Genomic DNA, 25,045 nt, shown 5'->3' with positions numbered 1-25,045 from the left:
TTTGATCTTTCAACCATCTTAAGCCAATACAAACGTTGTCATATAGTCACTGGAGAATCCTCCTCCATCACCCAGTAGAGTACTTGGTCGGCCAAACACAAGCATATTGTAGAAGCGGCCTCTACTTTCAAATCTACCCATGTTGCCTCATTCATTCCTTCCGGTTGAGTACCAAGTAGAGCCTTAACCATTCCTTATTGCACAAGAATGTCCTTTACTGTCCTCTACCATAAACAAAAGTTCCTGGTTCAATCAAATTTGACAACGTCAAATGTAACGCCCCGAACCCACTACGCGAGGCCCGATGCGTTAAGAGACCAACACAAGTCTCTGATACCATTCACGCAGCGGAAATAATAAATAACCTCAAAAGAAAATACTAGAGTGTTATATTTACATACATTAATCCAATAATAATTACAACCTAATCCTTCATATTATAAATCCAAAATTAATATATATTAAACATAAACTAAATACATATTTGATCTGCTATATTTAACTCAAAAAACTACCCCCACCCTGAAGCTATCTAAGCTCGATCACCTGGATAACCTGAAAAAATTTAACATATGTCGAGGTCAGACACCTCTCAGTAAGGAAGAAATAATTTATAATAGTGTGTGGTAAAAGTGTTTATAATACAATTAAAATATCCTTCTAAAATGTATACACAGTCCACCAGTAACCCAGATGTCATGCCCATAATCACACAAAATCAACGTCATTATCGTCCTTTAGCATATTCACAACCATCACTATTTTATCGTTAATTTTCCGAGAATAGGAAAATCTACCATCCCATACAAGTAGGTTCCCTCTGCTCTAGTACTAACACCAGGGCACTCACATTTCTCAGTAAGCCATCGGGTTATGTATTCAGGTAAAGACATCGAGAATAGGGAAGATCACCCGTCCATACAAGCGACTTCCCTTTACCCTAGTATCCATAAATAACTACCAGAGTACTCGCCTTCCTCAGCAAACTCTCAGGTGGAATACTCTACTTTACCCAAAATACTTAATTTATTAACATTCGTACAAAGCCAACACAATCGCTTCACAAAATTTCATGCATACTCTCATATCATAATCAATCCACACAGGATCCAATCACACAGCATCAGTGTTCATACAGGACTAATCAACACACAGCATCGGTGCCCACACAGGACTAATCATCACACAGCATCAATGTCCACACAAGACTAATCATCACATAGCATCAATATCCACATAGGACTAATCATCACACAGCATCAATGTCCACACAGGACAAACTAACCGACCTGCTCATGGTAAATAGGTTAACAACCTCCTCATACCATTGTCAATGTTTACCTCCCAGTATAAATGCTCATATAACGACCTCCTCATACCACTGCCAACGTTATATGACAGTTATACCAGGTACGATATAACGACCTCCTCATACCACTACCAACGTTATATCGTCATTTACATAAACCAAACCACAGATCAATAACACACCTCACTAATCAACCATGTCCACGCAATTACCACAGTATACTCAACCATCCAGTATTTTCAACCAAACAAAGTTCACAATCCAACCAGTATATTCAACCAAACAAGATTTATAGCCAAATAACATTCACAATCTCAATGAATTCATCATTCCATTATACTCATAATCATTTAATTGTCAAAATGGTCTCAACCACACAATCTTTTTCCCAATTTAATACATATATAATTAAAACAGTATTTTCAATATCAGTTTGATTCAGAAAAATTATACTTGTATATGTAGGATTTTTACCCAAGATTAGTCATTTTAACAATTGCTAAAAGCTATTATAAAATATTTCCCCTTACTTAATTCCCAAAAAACCTCCTAAAATAACAAGTCTTGCACCCGCAAGGTTCCCCGTTCAACGTCCTGAAAACCACATCTCTCATAATTAAACCTCAGTATTTCTTCGCATATAATATTTCCTACAACTAGGGTAAAGCCATATTTTACGTAAAAAGTCTTACCTTAATTCTGGGATGAATTCCCAACTAGCTCCATCAATGATCCACTCCAGCAGATTTGTAGAGAACTTTTCCAGGAGTGTCGTGGTAGCTTCAGATTGTCGAACCGGCGAAAATCCGGCATGAAATCAAAGAGAGAAGGGAGGATGGCCGAATTTCTAAAGAGAGAAGGTGAGAAATGTAGAAGAATTCGTGCAAAAATGAAAGAATCCACTATTTATACACAGTGATTCATCGACGAGACACGTCGATTCGTCGACGAGTCTTGTACACAATTCGTTGACGAGATAGCCAACTCGTCAACGAATTTCAGTCTATAAAAACTCCTCTCGGTAATTCCTCATCGACGAGACATGTAACCTCGTCGATGAGACCAATCCATTCGTCGACGAATGCTTGCTGCCACACCCTTTTCCCAACTTGTTCTTCCTCCCCCTTTTATCTTCTTATAATTTAAATTATTTAAAATTTTCTGGTTGTTACATAAAATCTTACAGAAGATGATCCTGATGCCATAACAACAATCGCTTTGATACCAATTTGTTGTGATATGGATCGAATTATTAGGATGCACAGCGAAATAAATACAACAAGTAAATGAAACACAACCAAAAAATGATAAACAATAAGAACGACAATAAGATTTATGTGGTTTGGAAAAACCTACATCCATGGAAGAAATGGCACAAGAATTTCATTAAGGAAATCACAAAGTACACAATACACTTCTCAAATGATCACTCCCACTATCAATAAATGCCCAGAATGACATATATAATAGTCCCGTGGAGGTTTCCCTCCGAATACCCAACGTTTAAAATTCAAAATTCATAAAAATCGCTCGCAACCTAGGCGCATTTGTCGACGAGTATTGGGGAATCATCGACGATCCATAGAAGACCACTCATCGACGAGAAAAGGGCATTCATCGATGAGTCCAGAACTCTGAGATTTTCTTACTCTCGAGATCTGCTCGTCGACAAGCACAGGGCACTTGTCGACGAATCCATGCTGTGTTGCCCCTTTATGTTTTTCTTCTTCCTTCTTTGTTTAAGAAAACCAAACTATAAGAGTCACACCTCAAACAACATAAGGTTTTGAGAGTATTTATGTAAGTATAATGGTATTAGAACTCTAGTATTGTATTCAGGATTTTATGTTTATGATTCCGCTACTTGGTTATGAAAATGAGATTTGGACAGGTAAACTCGGTACCCCGATGTGGTACGAGTTATGCAGTTATCGTATCAAAGATTAAAAAAAAATGGTAGAAATTTTGGGTTGTTACATGTATAATTTGATACCTCATTCATCAAAGTATTAGAGAAAACTCAAATAAAAATTACAAAAATATGATAAAAGGGTGTATCACCATATCTTCAAACTCTTTGTGGGACGATTTAACTAAAAAGAGTTTCGTTGACAAGAAGTCAGGCATTTTACAACCAATTAAAGAAATTTCATCTTCATTAAGATCTCATTTGCAATCAACCACACAATTCTATCATAAGCAATTCTCTTTTCAATTTTGCTTTACTATGCTTGATGTATCAATAGGCAAAGAGAGGATGTGTTGAGCTTGAAGCATAAATGGAAATTAACCAATTAGGAATAGGGTTATATATACACTTAAAATGATATCCTAAGGCACTTTTCATTGACAATATAGTGAAAATTTTACAAAATTCTATAGATGTAAGCACACTATCAAATCATGAAAATTATTATATTATTCATGTTTTCTTCTCTCCCCCCCCCCCCCCCAATTTGATTTACTAGTGGGCATTAGCTTAGGGCCTATTTCACAATAGATTCACTCAAGTTTCTCATCTTCCTTGTTCAAACTCTGCAAGATTAAGTAAAACACATTTTATTATCAACACTCTTCATCACAATTGCGATTAAGTAAAAAAATTTCTTCTACAAGCTCTTAACCCAAACTTTTGCCCCTACCAAGGAGAAGTCCTCTCTCACTGGCAAAGAAACTCTAAGCCTGCCATATTGAACTTTGAATTGCAACGAGCTAATTGATTGCAGGTGTTATATTAGATTACCACTTTACCTAAAAACTTAAGATTTAACACTCCCCCACACGTGCAGCCCGACAGCACGTGGAGAGATAAACACATGATAAATAGAACCCATAATAAGGAATGCAATATTTTTTTTAAATTGTAGGCAACAAGACTAGAACCCAGTACCTCCTGGTAACCAACTCTGATACCATGTTAGATTACCACTTTATGTAAGAACCCAGAAAATATAAAGGGATTTCTGCAGATTTCGTCGACGAAGGCAGTAGACTTTTCGTCGATGAAGAGAAGCCGAGAAGTCTGGAAAAGTGTAAATATCATACTTCATCGACGAGGCTGCCGACATCCGCGACAAAATCATTGATTTTTTGTCGACAAAGGTACTTTTCGTCAACGAAAACCGGGCGGGTCAAAAGGGGTATAAAAGGGATTTTTTCATTTCTTCTTCGTTAAGTTTCTCTACTCTCTCTCTCTACTCTCTCTCTCTCTCTCTCTCTCTAAACTCTCTCTCTCTCTCTCTAGATTCCTTGCCGGTCGTTAATAGAATCAGAAATCTGAGGTTACCACGAGGATCGTGGAGGGATTCTCTACAACTTCTGTGGATCGGAATCTCGGTTCGAGCGTTTTTAGGTTTCAGGCCAAAATCAAGGTAAGGCTCGGTTTTCATTTTTGATTCGGTATATGTGTAGTAGTATGGATTATAAGCATGATTAGTATTGTGATTTGTAGATTTCGGGGTCTCGGTTTATAGTTTTTGAGGGTCGTAGGGTTCGTGGTTCGGTTTCGGGTTGAGGTAAAGGGATTCTGTTTATATCAGTTCATTTTCGAAATCAGGATCGGTAAGCCTGTAGGCTACGATCGTATGTATGTTTTGACTACTTATTTGGGGAAATCTATCGAGTGAAAACACAGGATTTTCGAGTTATAGTTTTCGGGAAAATTAGGGATTTCAGGTATCATCTCTTATTTAATTGGAAAACCGTTTATGTTATTTAAATTGTATTATTGAGGTGACCGTAATCCATATTTGCATAAACTGTATACTTGAAATTGTAAACGATATGATTTGCCATAAAGCAAATAAGTGTGGTATGTGTGTATGTTTGTATGTTGTTCCAGGTATTTGTGAAAAACAGTTATGTGGCGGCTTATTACCGTACGCTGAAATGTATAGGGACGTGAATTCCAAAGTGATTCCAGGTTTTGTGAAAATCGGCTAGGGGCGGCTAACTACCGTACGCCGAAACGACTAGGGGCGGCTAACTACCGTACGCCGTAACAGCTAGGGGTAGCTAACTACCGTACGCTGAGCCCTGTAACGGCTAACTACCGTGGGCAAGAGTGGCCGGCTCTATATCCGGGGTGCGAAATATCACCAAGAATGGCCGGCTCTATATCTAGGGTGCGAAATATCACCAGTATGATTCGGCTGGTCACCTAATGTAGCAACGAACCATAGTGGGCCTAGGTTGACGCAGCGTAGTTTGCACATTGTAACGTAATCGGGGTTAGACCAGGTGACCTTGTGTAGTTGCATATGTAGCAATGGATTCACTATTGGGCCTGAGTCGAAAACCTTCGTAGTTTAATGTGTTGGAACGTAACCGTTGTGAGACTAGGTGACTTGTGCAGTTGTGAGTAGTGTGACGACACTGACCATATGTATGTATGTATGTATTTGAGTATCGTATGAATTGGAATGGTTTTGTGAAAATACTGGAACTGTATGGATTTGTATAGAAATGTATGGAACTTGTTTTGAAACTGTACGTATGTGTTTCAAACTATATTGTATGTATGTGTTATGAAGTATGAAAATGACACTGGTATGCCACACACTGATATAACATGTTTTCTCCCTTACTGAGAGATGTCTCACCCCGAATATATACAAATGTTTTCAGGTCCTTCAGGTAACCGAAACTAGCATCCTAGCATCCGAAAACGAGGGGTGTGTTTAGCTACTACTAGTACCTGATAGGTACGAGTTTTGTAACCGGGTTGTCGGGATGGATTTTGTAGACACCCGTAGTATGTATAGTCTTGTGGGAATGTTTAACCTTGTATGGTATAGACTCTGGTATGATACAATTTGATGTAAAGAAAGACAGTATTCCGCTGCATATATTGATGAGTATGGACATGTATTGTATGTATGTATATAGGGCATCTGTTACCCCACGGGGTCGGACCCTCTTGTATATGGTATCATGTATGTTTTATATTGATACAGAGACATGTTAGGTTACTTAATTCACCCCTAGGTCCCATTTCAGGGTTTGGGGCGTGACACTTTATCTAAAAACCTAAATATAATTCCATTGGTTTGTTTTTCCTTCAATCCAAATGTATTTTGCAGAATCTAATCAGCTGGAAGATGATTGGTCTTGCTGAAGTGAAATCTAGCATGTATCACCTACAACAACCTTCTGTTCCAGCAAGGAGCAATTAGCAAATAATTGTAACACCAATGCTGATATTTGGCATCTTCGACTAGGACATATTCCTCCTACCAGATTAAAAATCATTAATGAAATAGATTCCAATGTATCAACACCTCAGAATCATATCTGTGAAGTCTGTCCTACAGCAAAACAAAAGAAGATTCAATTTCCTGTATCAAATAGTTATTCAAATAAAGCATTTCAGTTAGTACATTGTGATATTTGGGGTCCTTTTTCAACTGTTTCATATTCTGGTTTTCCTTATTTCTTAACAATTGTAGATGACTATTCAAGATTTACTTGACTTTACCTCATGAAAACTAAAACAAAAACTCGTACCATTCTCACAAAATTTGTTTCTTATGTTCATACTCAATTCCAAACAACTATTAACATTCTAAGGACTGATAATGGCCAAGAGTTTAACATGCCTGATTTCTATAATGACCATGGCATAATACATCAATTGTCTTGTGTTGAAACACCCCAACAGAACGGTAGAGTCGAAAGAAGACATCAACGCCTTCTTAATGTTGCTAAATCCTTGCTTTTTCAGTCAAAATTGCCACTCTCTTATTAGACAGATTGTGTGCTGACAACAACACATCTTATAAATCGAACCCCTTCTTCTATTCTAGAAACATCATACTTCCTTTTATTCCAGAAACATCCTGATTACAATTATCTTAAAGTTTTTGGGTGTTTATGTTTTGCTAGCACTCTTACAGCTCATAGAGGAAAATTTCAACCACTTCAAAATGCATTTTTTTTTAGGATACCCACCAAATATAAAAGGATATAAACTTTTGGACCTTGTTACTCTCAAAACATTTATTTCTAGAAATGTAGTTTTTCATGAAACTATATTTCCTTCCATACCAAATAATATTCATACACCTTTTGTCTTTCCCAATTTTCCTCAGTTTTTTGAATCTTCAGAACCCAATAATTCTTTACTTCCTCTTACATCAACTCCTCAACAAGAAAATACTGCAATTACAACCACCCAATCTGAAAATCTCATAAGGTCTCAAAGGATCAGAAACCCTCCTGCATACTTACAGAATTTCTATTATGGTAATATAGCCCAATCAACTTCACTTTATCAATCATCTCCCACTTATACTCAAGGTAAGCCTCATTCCATTCTTCATTATCTTTCCACTTCTCAATTATCCCCTAAATATAAAACCTTTTTTGCTGTTGTTAATTCAACTTTTGAACCCAAAACGTTCAAACAAGCCATCTCTCATTCTCAATAGCAAAATGCCATGGCAGAAGAAATAAAGGCTCTTGAATCAAACAAAACTTGGGATCTTGCTATTTTACCTCCAAACAAGACTATAATAGGTTGTAAATGGGTTTATCATGTCAAGTTTAATGTTGATGGCACAATTGCAAGGTATAAAGCATGACTAGTGGCAAAGGGCTACACTGAACAAGAGAGTTTAGATTTTTTTTGATACTTATTCTCCTGTTGCTAAGATGACAATTGTGAGAGTTTTACTTGCTGTTGCTGCTATCAAACACTAGCATTTACATCAATTAGATATTAATAATGCTTTCTTGCATGGAGATCTTAATGAAGAAGTTTATATGCAATTGGAACCAAGCTATTCTTCAGTTATTGACCCTCATGTCTGCAAGCTCAAAAAGAGTCTCTATGGACTGAAACAAGCATCAAGACAATGGTTTTCCAAACTTTTTCATTCTTTGTTGCAGCTTGGTTTCACTCAAGGAAAATCATATTCTTCTTTATTCATCAAACAAACCCCCTCAGCTTTTATTGCTTTACTTGTGACGACCAACTTAATTTCCATTTTTTTTTCCATAATATAATAAAATCATTATCACAAAACTCAGTAGATCATAATCCACCTGGACCCGTGGTACTAGGGATATAACAACAACACAATGCGGAAGCCTAAGCAACAGAAAACATAAAATCGTCATATCATAAACACAAAATCATTCATCACAATACCAGAGTTACGACATCCACTGTATTTAAGTATATACATCCCAAAAAGAAAGACCTAGGGACATTTCTTACAAAAATCCAACCGTCCCGGCCAAAACTTACCCTTCAAAGAGGGCAGATCAACAAAACTATATCAGCGGAGCTTTACCCACTCTCCTATCAAGGGTTCCTGAAATGTTTATGAAATTCAGGATGACACACCTCTCACTAAGGGAAATAAACTAATACTAGTGTGTGGCAACATTAGCATTTCTGTGATATACATATAATTATAAACATAACCAGTAAAACTGTATATCTATAATTTCTGGGAAAACATGTATAATCAAAACATGGCAGAATATAATGGTTTTTATAACATAATTCATCTCATATAAATAATAATACAAAAGCAATCCTGGTAGGTTAACTAGCTGTTGTGGTGTATTACCCTCACATGACTGGGTTGTGTGACCCAAAGGCGGGACTTGACAATGATAACTTGACAATGGTTGGTCGACCACTGTCAAGTCAAGAGTACAGTCTATAAGTCCGATGGGTCTGCCAAACCTGGTCCGTATACCAGGGGCGCTCACACTTCTTAAAACCATATCAACCATTCAATCTCACACCACTCCGTACAGCGGCGTTAACACAAATATCATGATAAATCATGAACACATAGCATCGGTACCGTGCAAGTGCTAGCCTAAACCAAGTCAACCAGATTCTGATAACATATAGCATATACTAAAACTGTGATACATGGATATTTTATACCATTAATTATCAAATTAATCATATCATTTTGCATGTATACGTATATCATGAAAATCATCAGCCCGTAAGCCGGTATTTCACATTTTACCATAACTCAACCCGTACGCCGGCAAATCATATCCATAATTCAGCCCGTACGCTGGTAAATCATGTACATAACTCGGCCCGTACGCCGATAAATCATATACATAACACGGTTCATACGCTGACAAAACATATTCATAACACGGCCCGTACGCCGGCAAACATATAAAAATCTTGGCCCGTATGCCGATTTTTTATTATAAAAATTCATATCTTTATCACATTCCCAGAAAACAATATTTCTTTTTAATTTCTACTCATGCCACACGAACTAGGTTTTTTTTTCGTATATTTAACATACCATCATTTTCAGCTGTATTTCTCAAATATAAATCATATATAATTATATTTATTTTCCTGAAATCAGATGTTGTAATAACATACATACATTTTCATAAAATAACTGGCTTAATTTATCCCTTTACCTGATTCCTAAAGCCCTTAAAAGAAATACTCCTGCACTCGCAGGGTTCCCCACTCAACACCCTCAAAATAACATTCTCTAGAACTAAAGTTCAGTATTTCTACGCGTACTACACTTTCTACAACTATCAAAAAGCCAAATAATGAGTAGAAAGTCTTACCCTGAATTTGAGATGAATTCTGAACTCGACCCACCGACGATCCACTCAAGCAGATATGTAGAGAACTGTCCCAGGAGTGTCGTGGTAGCTTCGAATCGTCAATCCGGCGGCAAACAGACCTGAAAATTGAGAGAAAAGGAAGGAGAACCGAAGGGAGGGAGGGAGAGGAATTATGCGGCCAAATTAAGCTGAAAATCGCGTTTAACCACTATTTATACTACAACCTTCGTCGACGAGGTCATGAAGACAACTCATCGACGAGCTCTCTCATTGTCGACGAAATTCAGAGGCACCCAAAACCTCTCTCGGTATTTTCTCGTCAACGAATTACACCCTCGTCGACGAGTCTAATATACCGTGTCGTCGACGAAGACCTGCTGTGCGTCCCTTTTAAATTTCTTTTTCTCCCTTTCTTTTATTATTTAAATATTATAAATTCTCTGGGTCACTACATTACTCATTTATGTTGATGATGTAATTCTTGCATCTGACAGTCTTGATCAAATTAATTCAGTCAAGCATTTTCTCCATGATTCCTTTACCATCAAGGATCTTGGTGAGCTAAAATACATTTTGGGTTTGGAAATTGCTAGATCAACTAAAGGTATTACTCTTTCTCAACGAAAATATGCATTGAATATTTTACAAGATAGTGGGTTTTCTGGTTGTAAACCAACAACCTTTCCAATGGAATCAAATATGAAACTCAATGCAACAGATTCTTCACCATCTCTAAATGATCTTGCATCATATAGACAACTTATAGGTCGCTTGTTGTACTTGACTATCACTTGGCCAGACATAGCATACTCTGTTCAAGCACTAAGCCAGTTTATGGCTAATCCAAACATGATACATCTTCGAGCTGCTGAAAGGATACTCAGATATATTAAGGCTACACCAGGTCGGGGAATTTTATTGTCTGCAAATTCGTCTCTTCATTTGAAAGCTTATTCAGATAGTGATTGGGGTGGCTGTTTAGATACTAAAAGAAGTGTAACTGGCTTCACGATTTTCATTGGAGACTCTTTTATTTCATGGAAATCAAAGAAACAAGCTACTATCAGCAGATCATCTGCTGAATCTAAATACAGAGCTTTAACTACAACCACCTGTGAAATTCAATGACTTATCTATCTTCTAGTTGATTTAAATGTTCAACATTCTCAAGCTGCTCTGTTATACATTGACAGTAAACCAGCCTCTGAAATTGCTTCTAACCCTGTGCATCATAAGAGGACTAAGCATATTCAACTGGATTGTCATTTGGTTCGAGAAAAGTTACAAGAAGGCTTAATTAAAATCATCCATATTCCTTCAAAACATCAATTAGCCGACATATTAACCAAGCCTCTTGGTTCACTAACTTTTCATCATCTTATTCACAAGATGGAAATGATTAATATCCATTCTCATCTTGAGGGGGTGTTAGAGTTTTACAAGAAATCTGTTATGACTGTTATGAGTAGTTAAATTAGTTTATTTGTTCATTATCTTACTGGTCCAAATGTAAAGATGTAATTGGTCATTATTCCTATATAAATGAACCAATTATACAACATTACAATTCAACATTTCAAGAAAAGAAATACTTTCATTCTTGTTCTCTTTCATTTTTCTTCCTGAAGTTTGTTAATATACAGCTTCTCATATTTCACGGCATGCTAGTTTCAAGTACAAGCTGAATTTGGGCTACAACCATTCAATGATGATGGGTAATGCCTTATTTCTTTTTCTAGGATTCCAAATATATATTTCATTTTTTTCCTGTTTTTTCAAGCACATTTTAGAGCTAGCTTCCAATAATTTATATAGTAAATCACTTTCTTGAAAGTGGGAAATTGATTTTCAACCCTCGATCCCTTTTGAGGGATAGATTAATTAAAATTTTATTCAAAGTTAAGGTTAGATCAAAGATTACCCCTCTCTCTCTCTCTAAAAGATATAACCACCCACGACGTGTATAGTATTATTCATGAAATGATAGGAAGATTATCCTAGTGAGAATTTATAATGGACCCTTCAGACATTGGCAGGCACCAAGCTGTCTGTGCTTGAAATAGTCAAAAAACAGGGTTGCAGGCGGCAGGATTCTGCCTGAGACTTTTGACTTCGGACGGCCACATGCAATGCATGTGCACCCTCTCGGCATCATTGCACTCACCATGTGACCTCTCCCTTGGATCCCCACCCAAGTGGAGAAGAAGAAATCATACAAAAGAAAAAAGGAGCTCAACCTCCGCCCCCTCAGCCCTCGGGCTAACCTCGGACTCATACCTAGGGCTACAACGGACCAGAGTCATCCACTCACCTTAGGTCACCCTATTGTGCATATTGGGAGGTGGGGGTGAAGCTAAGCACTTAAAAGTCAATGTCGATTTCGTCACTAGAGTTTTCATCCATTCAATGCAACTATTGTGTGTTTGATTTGTGTCCAAATTAATCTAAATTGGACAGAAAATGAATGCCATCCTGATTGTGCAGCTAAATGGTTTTTGCCATTGACAGCGTCGTGTGAATTACACTAATAATAACTGCAACCAATTAGAAGTCCGGTGACCACATTACCCTAACATGCATAATGATCACTACCCAATCATACTCATTTCCTCCACAGCCACCCAAAAAAATAAAAACTTATCTAAAAAAAACTTGAAACATGAAAATCTTTAGAAATACACTTTTTCATACTAATCCAATTAAAAATCACATTCACGTTTTAAAGACGGCAAAAGGAAGTGCTCTTAAATTATAAGTGAGTATCCATCACTCAATACCCAATCCAATCCAAACAGCCTTTTAAGCCTCATTTGAAACATGAAAATCTTTAGAAATGCACTTTTTCATTTTTTTTGCTATTTATAAAAAAGAGTGAAAAATAAAAATATTATAATTTAACAAATAATAATAATAATTTGCCCGTCATTAACTTTTTATTTCAAATTCTGTAACCATGTTTCAAAACAAAATTCAAACTCAATAATATTTAATATACATAAGAAAAAAGAGTAAAAATTCAATTACCTACTATTTTTTTTTGCCACGATCCAAACATCACCTTAATATTGATTTTTGGGACTCAGATGGATAAGTGACACCAGATCCGGACGAAAATGTGTTTTTCCTTCTATTCAATTCCTATCGCTGTCACATTCCCATATGCTCTTTTATCATATGACCACTAATGCTGCACAAGAGCCAGAACAGTAGGTTACAGTAGAACTAGACATGACCCATATAGCCTGACACTGACCATTTGCTTCCTGAAGAGACCCCTCAGCAGGGTCATAACTCGCAGCATCCCCCATCCCTAGATACCAGTCCACCTGGGTGGGACTCCACCCCACACTAGTGGTCAGGAGAGTACCCTAACAAAATCCTCAATAGATAATCTCCTAATTTACTCAATTTTTCTAAAAAATAATTAAATTGGTGATTGAGGACCCACTTGTCATATGTTCAAGAAGATTCAATAATTTTATGTGAAAAATAAATAAATCATAAAATATAAACTTTACATATCGAAATTGGTCATATCAAATCTATCGAGAACAACATACATCAATTTAAATTTTTTTAAGATTAGGAATTGTTATGAGGAGTAGCTGTAATGGCAAGCATACATCAAGCTCAGCTAAGTAAATGAGAGCTAAGGAAGTATAAAAAGAGCTAAGTTCATAAGCTCAAAGGTTAATTATATGCTGATGTTAACTGAAAAGAAAAGATATGAAGAAGGGAATTGTTCTCTCTCTGTCTTTACTTCTTTAATAATCAGGAGATCCCATAGGTCTGGTGAAGGAAGGAAATAGGAGGAAAAGTGAGAGAAATGATTTCTTCAGATTCTCCGAGTATTCTTCTCTATAGATTTGATTTTACCGATTCTGGTATGTAAAGTTTATAATTTATAATTTATTTATTTTCCACATAAAGGTTATTAATGTAAAGTTCATGATAATTGAAAATCCTGTTAAACATTATGCAAGTAAAGTTTTCTTACATGTGGTATCAGAGTCATGGTTGAAATTATCATGATCTTCCTTTCATAATGAAGGTTGTTTCTTTTAACTCATTACGATCATGTTATGGGTTCGTATGAAAATTTGTGTTCATGATATTTTCTAGAATCAAACTAAAAACTGAAAATTTTCTTACATGTGGACCGTTGACGGTTTTCTCCTATATAGTGATACTAAAGTGAGACTGCTAAATGATATGCATGCAAATTATTTTATTACTTGATTAATTATGGAACATTCACATGTTATGCATGCATAGGCTGAAAAATTTTACATGAAAGTAAGCTTATAAAATTTTTATACTGGGGAATCAATTATCTGCTATGAATTCTAGATAATTTTTGCTGAGTAAGGTATCAATCAATGTTTCTATTATGATTAGCATGTTGTCACCAAAGTGATCTTACTGAGAAAAGTTGTAACGCTGATTGAAATATAATCTTGCAAAAATTATACCAGAATGGTTATTTGAATATTACGGCTGGCTCAAAGGTGTACCAACTTTCAAATAATCATTGAATTAATCAGAATAATTAAAAAAATAGTTGTGAAATTTGGATGTCTGCCCAATCGAACTTTATAAAAATTATCAATTATGCCTAGATGGGTGAAAATTACCAGTAAATGTAAGGGTTAGTATATTGCATAAGTTGATCCAAAGATTAAACGCAATTTGCTAATGAAAAGTTTAAACTCAAAGCATTAATGTACTGAGCATTTTGTGTTATTACAGTGTTTGTTCCTATTTTATTGTATTCACTAGCTTCTTCTGTTTCGATCTTCAATGGGACAATTTTTTCTAACTTGAATGAACAGGTTCTGTTTCACCTCTATGTTTTGGATCTAGACTTAACTTTGCAAATGGATAAACCGGTTGCTATTACTGAAACCAACAGTTCGGAGCAGCGAGCTTTGTATAGGTCATGAGAAAGGTCGAACAGATTAAGTATGATGTTCATGCGGATGTGTATAGCAAATAATATCAAATCAACATTTTTTCAACTAGATAATGCAAAGGAATATCTTAAGACTATGGAGGATAAATTTCGTTTAGCAATTAAGTCCCTTGCAGGGAGGTTAATGGCTGAACTGACCACAATAAAATTTGACGATAGTAGAGAGATGAATAAACATGTCATTGATATGACTAATCTGATTGCTAGACTTAATACTCTAGGAATGAATATTGATGAAAGCTTCCTTGTTCAATTTATTCTGAATTCTCTGCCTCCTCAGTACGAGCCTTTTTAGATTCACTATAATACCATTAAAGAAAAATGAAATATGAATGAATTGGCAAGCATGCTAACTCAAGAAGAGATAAGACTTAAACAACAAGGACAACATTCAATTAATGTCATGAGTCACGGAGTTGCAAGTAAGGGAAAGAAATCAAAGAAAGGTTTAAAGAAATATCCATCAAAGGTAACAGGTTCTTCTCATGGTAATGAGGTTCGTAAGAAGGAACATTATGGACAGAAGTGTTTTGTCGTGGCTATGGGCATTTAAAGAAAAGTTGCCCGAAATGCAAAGCCTGCTTCGAAAAGAAAGGTAAGCTTTTAGCTTATGTATGTTTCAAATCAAATATGACACAAGTTCCTTCTAACACATGGTGGATTAACTCTGGTTCTACAGTTCATGTTTCCAATTCAATGTAGGGATACCTTACGATCTAGAGCGTAAAGGAAAATGAATACTTTATGGTCTTAGGGAATGGAAATCAAGTGCCTGTTATGGGTGTTGGAACTGTTCGGTTGTATCTTGAATTGAGTAATTGTTTAGACATGTTTGATACTTTTTATGTTCCAAATATTTTTAGGAACTTAATTTTCAAGTCTTGATTAAACAATGATGGTTATGGTTTGTACTTTGAACATAAAGGTGTTCGTCTAATGAAAGGTGACTTATGTATTGGTTCTAGTATTTTGTATAAGGAGTTGTACAGATTTAATCTTAATGAAAAGTTTGCTAAAACACTCCTCACCCTGCGTCATAATGTTGGAACTAAACGTAGTAGAATTAATAAAAATTCCTCTTTCTTGTGGCATAAAAGATTGGGTCATATATCCAGGGAAAAAATAGAGAAATTAGTAAAGGATGAGGTTTTATCAAACCTTGATTTTACTAATTTTGATGTGTGTATTGATTGCATTAAAGGAAAGCAAATTAAACATACAAAGAAAGGAACAAGAAGTAAGAATCTACTGAAAATTGTTCATACTGATGCATGTGGACCTTTTGACTCACCATTTTAGGTGGAGAAAAGTATTTTATCACCTTTATTGATGATTTTTCGTGGTATGGTTATATCTATATGTTGCATGAAAAGTCTTAAGCAATAGATGTTTTAAAGGCATATGTTGCTGAAATAGAGCAACAATTAGATAGAAAAGTGAAGATCATCAGATCTGACAGAGGTGGTGAGTATTATGGTAGGTATGATAGGATTAAACAATGTCCAGGACCATTTGCTAAATTCCTAGAACAATATGGCATTTATGCTCAGTACACAATGTCGGGTACGCCTCAGTAGAATGGTGTGACTGAAAAGCAGAACCGTACTCAACGATTAGGAGTATGTTGAGTAATTCCTCAATACCCATTTTATTATGGATGAAAGCCCTTAAAACAGCAGTGTATGTGTTCAATCGGATTCCTAGTAAGGCAGTTCAGAAAACTCCTTTTGAACTGTGGACAGGAAAGAAACCCAGTTTAAGGCACTTTCATTTTTGGGGTTGTCCAGCAGAGATTAGAATCTATAATCCAAATGAAAGTACTGATTCTGAAAAATGGATCAATGCCATAAATGATGAGTTGTAATCTATGGAACAGAATAAAGTCTAAGACATCATTGATTTGCCTTAAGGGTTTAAAACAGATGGGTGTAAATGGGTCTTTAAGACCAAACACGACTGTAATGGCAACATTGAACGATATAAAACTAGACTTATAGCAAAGGGTTTCACTCAAAGGAAAGGTATTGATCATAAAGAGACGTTTTCTCCCAAGTCTAAAAAGGACTCTTTTAGAATCATAATGGCTTTGGTGGCTTATTTTAATCTAGAGTTGCACCAAATGGATGTAAAAACTATTTTCCTAAATGAGAATTTAGATGAAGAGGAATATATGGATATTCCTAAAGGTTTGATGATTGAAAGAAAGGAGCATATGGTTTGCAAATTAAAGAAATCAATATATAGACTTAAACAAACTTCCAAACAATGGTATTTCAAGTTTCATAATATCATCACGACTTTTGGTTTTAAGGAAAATAGCGTTGATCGGTGTATATATCTAAAGGTCAGTGGGAACAAGTTTATTTTTCTGATTTTATATATTGACGATATTTTACTTGCCAGTATTGATCTTGATTTATTAAATGATACCAAGATATTTTTTTCTATGAACTTTGAAATGAAAGATATGGGCGAGGCAACTTATGTGATTGGAATTGAAATATTTCGAGACAGATCACTTGAAATGTTAGGGTTGTCTTAGAAAGGATATATCAATAAAGTTCTATAAGATTTCATATGACTGATTGTAAACCAACTCCTACTCCTATTTGTAAAGGGGACAAGTTAAGTGCAAAGGATTGTCCACAAAATGAATTAGAAAAAAAAAATATGAAAAATATTCTTTTTGCATCTGTTGTTGGAAGTATGATGTATGTGCAGACTTGTACGAGACTAGCTATTAGTTTTGCAGTTGGGATGCTCGGGAGGTACCAAAGTAATCCCGGAATGGAGCACTAGAAAGCTGCAAAGAAAGTCTTGAGATACTTAAAAGGAACCAGACACTGTATGCTCATATGTATAGGAGAATAGATCAGTTGGAGGTGGTTGGCTACTTCGATTCAGATTTTGCTGGATGCGTTGATAGTCAAAAGTCAACGTATGGTTATTTGTTCCTATTAGCTGAAGGAGCAATTTCATAGAAGAGCATCAAACAGACTATCATAGAGCATCTACTATTGAAGCTGAATTTGTGGTGTGCTCTGTGGTTGCGAAACTTTATCTCAGGACTTGGAATTATCGACAATATAACCAAGCCACTGAGAATTTATTGTGATAATTTCATAATAGTCTTTTTCTCCAAAAAACGACAAATACTTTAATAGCGCTAAGCATATGGAGCTCAAGCATTTGGAGGTTAAGAAAGAAGTTCAGAAACAGAGTGTGTTTATAGAACATATAAGGACTAAGCTCATGATAACAAATCCTTTAACGAAGGGATTGACACCAAAATCATTTAAATAACATGCTGATCACATGGGTCTTTGTTGTAATCTTTGCTATACGATAGTAGATCTTTATGGTTGTTCTATAACATGTATAATGATATCAATAAAAGTGTTTCCGAACATTATTTCTGTTTACCATCATTTACGTAATTATGGAAGATGGATTACTGTTAAACAGAAATGATCTTTGACAAAAACATTAGAGGAACAGTATAATAACTTCCTATTATAGATCATAATTAAGTGATTTATTAGTATTGTGGTACATGGAAGGAAAGATGCCGCTCTAATGATATTTACCACCATGACTCGTGCTAATAAGTTTCTTAATTATGATATTATGGTAATCTCATTGAAAAATATAAATAAGTTAATATTTTGTGCACATTATGATTATTTGTTAATCCATATTAATATCATTCATAAGGGCCAAGTGGAAAAATGTCGTATATATATTCCAAAGGATATGTCCCACATGAATGATATGGATCTCACATGAAGGGTATATGTCCATATCCTAAAAAATATTGAATTAATATATTTATGGATTAACATGAAAGAATAGCTTAGAATTAATGAGAAATTAATTTCTCATTAATGTGAGCCCATGAGGACGGACCAGGGATCAATGCATTCATTTGCAAAACTTGATGCCATTATTGGGCTAAAATTATAAAGACCTGAAGTGAGCAACATATAACATTTGAAAATACTCAGCAGCAAGTCAAAACATTTTAATTCTCGAAATTATCTTGGAACCTGAACTTGAGCCCAATGGTCACGAGCCAACAAAGCGAGAGGTAGGAGTTCGAATGCCCCCAAAGAATGGGGATTGGAATTGGGGAAAGTTTAAGGGTAGCTTAGGTGAACTTAGCCTTCTATGGGGAACCCAGAAACATACAGGCAAATTTAGGAGCAGAGAGAGAGAGAGAGAGATTGGAAGTGGTCCATGAGGATAGAAATTCATAAAGGGGAGAGTCTGATAGCTATCACATCCTCTGAGGACACAAAATACAAAGGGGACCCCCCCTTTGGGCCCCTAGGCTGGCCACCATACAAACAAAAAGAGAACTTGAGTGCTGAAATCTGGGCACTACTCAAAACCAGTAGGCCCCCCAAAACACCACAAAATCTACTTTTCATATGAAATTGCCTAGTCGCTCAAACAGACACATGATCGGGATAACACAACAAAAGCACGTTTCAATAATTCCCCCCGCTAGCCCCCCATGAGAAATGGAATATGATAATGTAAAGTGTTTTTTTTTTCTTTCTTTCTTGTTGGTGGCTGGACTATAGATGGCAAAGGCATTCTTAAAGAAAGCATATAATTTTTTTTTTTTTTTTGGATTATCGATATTTGAGGGATGAGAAAGAGATGGAATAAAACTTGGTTAGAAAGAGATCTATATCTTCATTATGCTGGGTACAGTTTCGGGGATCTACATTTAGGTATGGCAGCATCTACTCAACAATATCAGGAAAAGCCTTTCAGATACAAGAATGGAGGATTTTACTGGACAAGCTTCTAGCATCCATAGATTATATTCCACAGGGATTCACAAGTTTTTACCTATTATTGCAGTTGCAGTTGTTGCTGGGCTGCATCAACATTGATAGAATTTCAGAGAACTGAGGCCGTTTTGAAGGGCAATTGTTCCAGCACTTCATCATCAAAGATCTCAGGATTTGGGGGCAATCTTTGGGTATATCTGGTCGAAGCCCACAAGCAGCTATCCCAACAGCTGCCTGCACAGGTGAATAAGCTTCATAGGCTGCCTCACCAGTCACCATCTCCCAGATCACCATTCCAAAGCTATATACATTACTCATCCATGTCTCTGTAACATTTTCTGGATCACCTGCAATTATCTGTTCTTGACCGGAAGAGGAGGGAAACAGAACAACATCAAAATTAGTTCCAGGATTCATCATAGATATATGGAATAAGAAAAAGAAGATTGCAAAGCAACATATATGTAGAACATATATCTGTAAGTTGGCATGAAACTGAACGAATCATAAGATCATTTAAAGTCTTTTCAGGGACAAGTAACTTCTAATTGAGGTTTTTTTTTTAAACAATTTTACAACTCCACCATCATGTTCTAGTTTAAGAATTTTGAGCAAATTACTACTAATTTTTAGTTCTTTTTGAAAATGATAATTTCATAAAACCAATTTGGGGGTTATATATATAAAGAATTCAGCTACAAATCTTCCTGAACTTCCCTCGTCTTTGAAGGAAAGCACAACCAAAGTAGCAGGTAGAAGACATTGAGAAATCACAAATGTTGATTTTGAGGAGCTGGATAAAGTCTGGCATGAGTCCTGCGCATTAAAGCCTATCACTTGATTCATGCTAAGAAAGCCCCATTAGGTGGGCTCCACTGGGGACACCAATTTGGCAGAATGTAGCATTACCTCAAGGTTGAGGCCAAGGGATTTTGTTTTAAACATAAATGGGGTGCTTAGTAAAAGGTAAACACTCTATTTAGGTGTAAAGCAAAAATAATTATTAAGTCATGTTGCGCATGCTCAAACAATGATGCTAAGATAAATGACATAAAGCATCCTTTACCGACAGCAGCCTGACCCTCCTGTCCTAATTACATTCATTGAATACAACTAATATCTTTTAAGAGGTAGTAAAAACAATGTTTTAACACATCCATTGTGTGAAAAACAAATTTCTACTCTCAGATAGTGGAAAGGTTCATAAAATTAAAGTTGCAATAGTTATCTTAATTGAGTAATTAAATTGCACACGTGTTTTACTAAGAAGGGCGTTACAGCAGTTCCTAGTATTAAAAACATACGCAAGCGTGTTGATACGTAAGGGTATTCATTTCTTCTTCTTTTTCGGGGTAATGATGGCAGATCAATCTCTTCTTCTCCTTGTTTGGGGGCTGTGATCACAAGCTGGTGTAGTTAAGTTAATATCAATTAAATCATTGGGGGCACAACATCAATTTACAAACCAGACCTAATAACATCTCAATGAATGCCATTTTGATATCAACTACAATTAAAATACCACACAAAATGATCAATATAACAAACTACGGAAGAAAACTTGTTAAAAGAGAATTCGGATCTTGTTTAAACAAGAAGTTGGATACTACTCGGAATAAGAAAATGAGATGGTCTCATTTCCTACGTGGGTCCCTATGCTGTCTAAAACTGTATAAACATTTAAACATGCAAAATACATTGGGATCATGTGAAGACAAGAAGTTTAGTGAGTGTTTGGACATCCAAGGAAATGGAAATTTTTCTTTTTTTTCCCAAGGATTTTAAAAATACAGATCCATAAACTCAAAAATTGTTTTCACACAATGGGTGTAATACACACTAGAACAAGATGATATCTATGGTGTGCGGAAAGCATAGTCAGCTGTTTTTACTGCTGCAATGAAGACATGTTTCATCAATGGATGATGAGACTGGCTACTCAAGTGAATTGTAAAAGGGTTATCCAACACCCAAGATGTCCAAAAAGATAATTTTCTTCGTCGATTGGATGGTCCTAATCAATAAGATGCTATAATGAGGATGAGGCAAGTTTGGAAAATTTTAATCTATGAAAGAGTAGACAAACCTCGGGAGCTAGCCACCGATACCCGTCAGTTTCATACTCCATCACCTCACCAAGACTCTTGCAAGCAGTGACTATACCCATATCCCCCAAGCATGCATTTCCGTGCCGATCCAACAAGATCCTCTGCGTGTTGAGATCTCTATACGCAACGCCGTGATCATTCATGAATTTGATCCCCTCTGCTACGTCGGCAGCAACCCTTATAATTTCCTTGTTCTGAAGCTTCTTGTTTTTTAGCAGAACGTCTTGAACTGATCCACCTTCCATCATCTTAGTAACCACACACAACCCGTGATTTTCATCAACACACACACCATGGAAGTGCAGAATGTTTCTATGCCCACATGTCATAAGCTCCAACAAATCTTTTCGGAGTTCAAACTCATAAGAGTTTCCCTTGTCACATCCTTTGAGCTTCTCAACTCCAACCCTTTTGCCCCTATAAACCCCCTTAAAAGTACTGGGTCCAATCTGATCTACGAACTCAAGATTATCGGAGTTCAACAACCATTTCCCGATCTCATTCCCACCCGATTGGATTGTCTGCCATTCATCAACAGAAACAACAAATAAACTAGTGGGTAGCGGCATCTGAATTTGAACTTTAGGGTTTGAATTCTCAGTCCCATTCCTGAAGTTCAATTCTCCGCCGTCATCTTCCATCTCTCCAAGTTCCCGGCCCTTAGCATTCTCTTCTTGACACCCACAGAGCCCAAATGGGAGCTTCATCGTGGGAGGTTTCTGCTTCTTTGACGCCAATTTGAGAGCATTTTCGACCCGGGCATTAAATGATTTCTGTTGCCCCGCTTGAACCAGAAGATGAACAACTCCAAGAGTAAACCCCTTCTTCTCAAAGATCTGTATCTTCTTGCAGCATATGGCAGCGTTATCAAGTGCGCCCGACATTGCAGGCCACGAAATGGAAGAGTTACAAGCAAATGTGAGCTTGAACACAGACCCATTAACCTCATCTTCAGACACGTTTTGAATCGAAATTGCTGGATGGTCTTCCACTGATGCCTGATCTATTAATCGAATATGCAGGAAAACATCCTCCATATTGAAACCTGCCTGTGCATAGCTGCCAAAATACCAAAACACGAATTTGAGACAATCGTGATATGTAACGACGGGGAAAAATAATGGGTGAAAAATAGCACTCATAATTTTTTTTTTCAAAAAAATCTCTGTTATTGTGATAAATGAATATGAAGAATAAAAAAAAAAATCAGAGAATCAGGACGAGAAAATACTGAACCTCAGATTTATTTTATTTTTTTTAACGCAAATAGCCACCCTACCACGCCCATTCCGAAGTATGGGTCTTAGTCGAGGTGACAGCGTTCATCGCGTCGGAGAACAAAGCAATACAAATATTAGTGTTAAGAATTAGGATTAAGATCTTCCTCTTTTGTTAAGTTTTAATTAAGTCCAAAATTTGTATTTTTCTTCCAAGCAAAAAAATTTTGTTTATACTGCTCTCATAAATTTTTTTTTTTCAAATGCATAAATATTGATGATGTGACATTACTTAAATTATTGAAAAACAGTCGAACTATCCAGATTTAACCAACTTAATTACAGTATGATTCATTTTCTTTTTTTTCTCGCATTTTCTCAACAACCAAACGGACCGTTCGTCATTAATTTTCGGCAACAACCACCTGAGAGGCAACGAGTCGTAGTGTTTGCGAATGTTGGAGACGAGCTTCTCCGGCAGCTGGCTGCCAGGGTACATCTGCGTGAGGTTCCGCACAACGCTGCCCCAAACGAGCTTCCGACAGCTCTCGATCCGAGACGTCGGCGGCGGGTCTCTCGCCGAGTCGAGACTCAACGAGTGCTTGAGCGACGCGATTGCCTCGGACACGTTCCGGCTCAGCCGCTGCAGCCGCTTCTGCATCGCCGACGACGAGTCCTTCGCGCCCGCCGCCGTCGACGAGCCCTCTTCTGATCTGTCCTGCGTTCTCATCAGAACCTGCTCCACCGTGTCCTCCTCGGTGTTGGCCCGGCTCGACCAGCACTCCAGAGCAGCGGCCATGGTCGAACACCTCCCACAAGGAATCACAAATGCGGGTTGGATCAGTGAGAGAAGACAGAGAGAGATGTTTCAGAGTTCTTACGAGTTCCCATTTTTCTTCTGACACGGGAAAATGGAAAAAGAGAGACTCGGGCGGTTTTCTGGCGGTGGTAGTAAATGTAAAAGTTGAGAGGAGATTATTGAGGGCGATGCTGTGCTGCTGCGGCTACACGCTGTGGATGCTGGGGACGAGGGTGATGATGGTTGATGGGCGATGGCGACCGTGATGTGTGGAGCGCGGTCGGTACCACGGTAGCTCTTGTGGAGCCCATCAAAGTGTGGACAAAAAAAAGACGTTAGTATTATTTACAATACACCAATCTCACTAGTTGGGCTCATAACAAACAAAAAATTGACATAAAAGATACCAAGCTTCCTTAAAATTTTTAAATTTTTAAATTTTTTCTCACAATTAGTTTGAAACTTAAAAATTTTATTAAAAAAGAAAATAGAAAATAGAAAACTTTTAATTATTAAGAAATCAAAAATATACCAAATTAATAAATAATTTTTTTATTTTACACATTCTTATTATTAAGAAATCAAAAATATACCAAATTAATAAATAACTTTTTTATTTTACACATTCTTAAGATTTGATTTTTAAAAGCTTTTAATAATATTAAAATAATTTTTAATCCTTAATAATATTTGATATAAATATATATACATATATATATATAATGAAAAATAAATTTCCTTCTTATCTTTTATGGTAAAATAACTCCGCCTGTGATGCACTTAATGTCCTATTTTTTTCACACACAGTCAGTCCCAAACCCGGGTTAAGGAGGAGGGTTGCGTTAGGTAGCTGACAGCCAGCGTAAAATTTGTCAGATCACTATGATATGAATCCTTGCCAAATATTTGCTGGAGCGTCCCCTACGAGCGATGCGTTGCACTTGAACCACCCGAGTGTAGTGAAAAGTGGGCGAGGGTGGGTTAGGTCGTCGCCCCGAAGCGACGCGCTGGGTCGGCGCCTGGGTACAGTGTCAAATATGCGAGGGTTCCTGCATCATTCTAGACTTGGGCAGGTAAAGACGTTAGTTCAGGAAACTAGGATTAAATTTGCAACTTAAAATATAGGGACACTTATAGGTAAAAAGCATGGAAATTGTGGATACAATGATTAGAAAAAAAATTAATATAATTTGCCTTCAAGAAACTAAGTGGGTGGGGGAGAAAGTTAGAGAAATCGATAAATCAGGATTTAAACTTTGGTACA

At 36.6% G+C, this 25,045-nt stretch overlaps 1 protein-coding gene across 9 annotated transcripts in view; it reads right to left on the bottom strand.

Annotated features, from left to right (window-relative positions):
* LOC131148544 (serine/threonine-protein kinase STY8) overlaps positions 1-24,006 on the bottom strand; it is a 57,531-nt gene extending 33,525 nt beyond the window's left edge. The window contains exons 1-5 of one of the 9 annotated variants that reach the window (XM_058098297.1): positions 23,408-24,003; positions 21,744-22,824; positions 19,716-20,014; positions 9,884-10,002; positions 362-555 (exon numbers count right to left, since the gene is read on the bottom strand). In XM_058098297.1, the coding sequence (XP_057954280.1) occupies positions 533-555; positions 9,884-10,002; positions 19,716-20,014; positions 21,744-22,824; positions 23,408-23,781 (1,896 nt within the window). In that variant the 5' untranslated portion in view covers positions 23,782-24,003 and the 3' untranslated portion in view covers positions 362-532. Of the gene's footprint in view, positions 1-361; positions 556-6,324; positions 6,616-8,411; positions 8,626-9,883; positions 10,003-12,797; positions 13,071-19,715; positions 20,015-20,816; positions 21,052-21,743; positions 22,825-23,407 lie in introns of those variants that run through there. The other 8 variants (XM_058098296.1, XR_009135003.1, XM_058098302.1 and 5 more) reach the window with 8 other exon arrangements.
* Between the last annotated feature and the right edge of the window lie 1,039 nt (positions 24,007-25,045).

Source organism: Malania oleifera, chromosome 2 (assembly GCF_029873635.1).
Source record: "Malania oleifera isolate guangnan ecotype guangnan chromosome 2, ASM2987363v1, whole genome shotgun sequence".
In the NCBI taxonomy this organism is placed as follows: Eukaryota; Viridiplantae; Streptophyta; class Magnoliopsida; order Santalales; family Ximeniaceae; genus Malania; species Malania oleifera.
This window is presented reverse-complemented; position numbering and strand designations above follow the sequence as displayed.